The sequence below is a fragment of the Opisthorchis viverrini genome (assembly GCF_000715545.1).
Source record: "Opisthorchis viverrini unplaced genomic scaffold opera_v5_125, whole genome shotgun sequence".
Taxonomy (NCBI): Eukaryota; Metazoa; Platyhelminthes; class Trematoda; order Opisthorchiida; family Opisthorchiidae; genus Opisthorchis; species Opisthorchis viverrini.
This window is the reverse complement of record NW_008751786.1, coordinates 266,901-269,987: the sequence shown is the minus strand read 5'-3', so window position 1 is coordinate 269,987 and position 3,087 is coordinate 266,901. Positions and strand designations below refer to the sequence as shown.

The 3,087-nt window shown below is 47.6% G+C and overlaps 2 protein-coding genes across 2 annotated transcripts in view; one reads left to right on the top strand and one right to left on the bottom strand.

The window, feature by feature from the left end:
* T265_06329 (hypothetical protein) overlaps nt 1-3,087 on the top strand; it is a gene marked incomplete at both ends in the record, with an annotated part of 39,482 nt that overhangs the window by 15,774 nt on the left and 20,621 nt on the right. The gene's annotated exons all lie outside the window — the stretch shown is intronic.
* T265_06328 (hypothetical protein) lies at nt 2,839-3,039 on the bottom strand (the record flags this gene model as incomplete). The annotated part of the gene is made up of 1 exon (XM_009171561.1): nt 2,839-3,039. One exon carries the CDS (start codon nt 3,037-3,039, stop codon nt 2,839-2,841), a length of 201 nt encoding a protein of 66 aa, XP_009169825.1.

Below are 3,087 nucleotides of genomic sequence, written 5' to 3'. Positions count from 1 at the left end.
AGCGCAGTGCGTGCAACAAAAAAATTGTCCAGCTATAACACCCGAAGGATGCACGTAGGCTGAGGTAGTGCCAGGTTGTCCAGGCCTACAAGCAATCGAGTGGTGAGTCACAAACTAGCGCCCGCAGTGCAACAAAAAAATTGTCCAGCTATAACACCCGAAGGATGCACGTAGGCTGAGGTAGTGCCAGGTTGTCCAGGCCTACAATGGAGCAATCGAGTTGCAGAGGTTGGGTTCGAATCACGGACTCTGTGGTCAGTAATTTCACGCTCTAGACCCTGAGCGACTCCGAGCACCTGCTCCCACTAAATAACAAAAACCAGTCGGCAAATGACGTCGATTTAGCCCAATGTCAATCACAAAAAGTCAATTGTTTCTCCATCCTCCTAAAAATCCGAATGCCCTTGTCGCGCAGTCTGATAAAGCTCTCTTCGCAAAAGCAAAAGGTGTTCCTGCAATAAAACTAACGATTTTCTAGAAAGATGACTTCACGAACGACTGAGCATAAAGTCATATTTGTAGGGCAGCACGATTACGAAGCTATTCGGACTCACCATTAAAAGGATTGAAAGCCAAGACAAATATGTTGAGGTATAAAATGCCACCGCTGTCTTCGAGTTCGTTCCACTTTGTTTTCATAGTTGAGTATCAGTCCATAAAAACTCAGCTCACTTCTCTCGTTTATTGTTCAATAGACATGAATGAATCTTCAGTATGATCCTTCGTGCCAACCAACCATACATCAATAGATTGTTCAATCTCACGTTTTTGCGTGCTTCTTAGTTGCACCAGCAATTGATACTTTTCCATATGGATGCCACGTTTTTGCGTGCTTCTTAGTTGCACCATATGGATGGAAGAATGAAGCGCCAGGCCGCATTGTGGTCTAGCAGAAAGCCAGCCATCTTCCTGGATCTACTGACAGGCCATACGACCTGAGACTGTATACGTGGGAGGGGCGAGATGGCCCAAGTGGTTAGAGCGCGAATGTACTGACCGGACGGTCCATCGTTCGAACCCAACCTCTGCCTCTCGACTTCCCCTGTCTAGGCTTGGGCAACCTGGCAGTCTCCCAGCCCTCGTGCAACCTTCGCGTGGCAGTTAGGCACCGGAAGGTTGCTACAGCTGAACGATTATTTATTTATGTATACGTGGAAATTCGAAATGACTCAGCTGTTGTCTAGGGTTAAAGTGCCCCAACCACGGCCCCATCCTTTCCCAAACCTTCAGCCCATGCCTCGTCTTTCAGCACTTACCTGGCCAACAACTTGGCAGTGAATGCATACAACAGTCTTTCACACACAGTCCGCACACCCTGACTTTGTGTGACGTCAGTGTTGCATTTCGCCACACAGTTTTGTGCCACTAACCGGTAATTAGGCTACTGGACTCGAATTACATGCAGAGGACTGCCCACTATTGTGAATTGGGTGCCTCCAGGTCCGTGGGCTCAATTTCAAGCAGAGCTACACTTTCAGGCTGTTCGCCATAAACTTCGCACTGGCTGCTAAACCACTGATTTTCACCTAAAGGTGGGTCTCACGACCACCTTTTTTAATTATGTATCCAGCTTGCCTATTCACTAGGCAGTTTAACTCCGGTAGTAACGTACTTTCATCAGAGTTCTCAAGGTCTGCCTCAATTGATTGTTCCAACTCAATTTTCGCTCACGCCATTTGCTGATCTGAGCGCGTACAGTTTGTCAGCTCTTCGGAGAACGTCAGTTGATTGTTTGTTTCCGACAGCTGCACGGATGGATCATCTTTCGCTTGTGCACGCTCGGCGATACCAAAAGCAAAGAATTTCACTCTGAGGTGTTTTTGAAGCGTTGTGGATTGAAGCATCCGGTGCGTCTTTTACAAGGACGTTACCCGGCTCGACAGCAATGCAGTATTCCCTTATATAAGACCCAATGAAGTGTCTCACCCAATACCACCGCAGGCAAAAGACTAACTACCAGGGTCAATGATTGTAACGGCTCACTTTCAAAGCAAACTGTATTGATTTTCAAACCTTGAACGAATGGCACATTCACCACAGACTTTTATTCAGGGGAACAACTGTTCAACGCCAAACCAGTGGAGCGCTCACTACCAAGGTCAAATAATTTAGTGATCACAAAGGTAAGGGGCAATCGCGAACAGCACATTTCACCGGGACAAGGGTTTGGCGTAGAATACTGGCTGCTAATCCAACTGGTATCCGCCAGGGTTGATACCGAGGCACCTTACGCGCGTGTGCCATTGGGCCAGACAGCACAGAGCAACCATCGGGCCATACAAAAAGGAACCAATCAACGTCAAGTGCCTCAAGCACATGAACCAATCACAGCATCCAACGATTATCGGGCTGTCCAGCTTTGCGCGAGATCGCACGGGCCACGGCGTTCGTGTGTGTGTGAATTACCCTCTTACTTACCCCCATGCTAAATAGTCTTTGGATCTGATATGATCTTCTATTCCAGATTCTACTTCGCCGACGAACATAACTTCTTTTGGCTATGATAATCGAGACAGTCCGATCGATTGGGTGGGAGGGGGTGTGGGGGTCACGTTTCAGCAAGGCAAACCCTTCTTACCGGAGAATAAATCAGCGTGATGAAACTACAGGATGTTCTGCAAAATGTTCTCAATTATTTTGTAGATAAAGATAATGAGCTCACGAGAGAATGCATTACAAGGGAAGCTATATCAACAACTCCAGGAGTTGGACTGTGTGGTAAGGAGACAGTCAGGTGTGAAACAGATTTGGTTCCATGCGTAAGCAAGCCCGTACACATCCATGAACGCAACCGGTGCGCATAAACAGATATTTTCGAGCGGCGAAAAATGCACCCGGCTAGTTATCGGCTACCGCGGATGGCAGCAGATTTGACAGTGGTGGAAAAGTGGAGATCTGGTGCACGCCTTCCACAGGCATGCTGATCTGTATGAAGGAATTGCGAAACAATACAGCCAGTGGACTCGACTCAATCTTCACGTGAGGACTAAAGTCGTGGTCTAATTGTGCACCAGACTCGACAACGTCACCCACTGCCATTCGGTCGCATCATTTGGGATGTACTTTTATCCCAGGTCGTCAATGGCT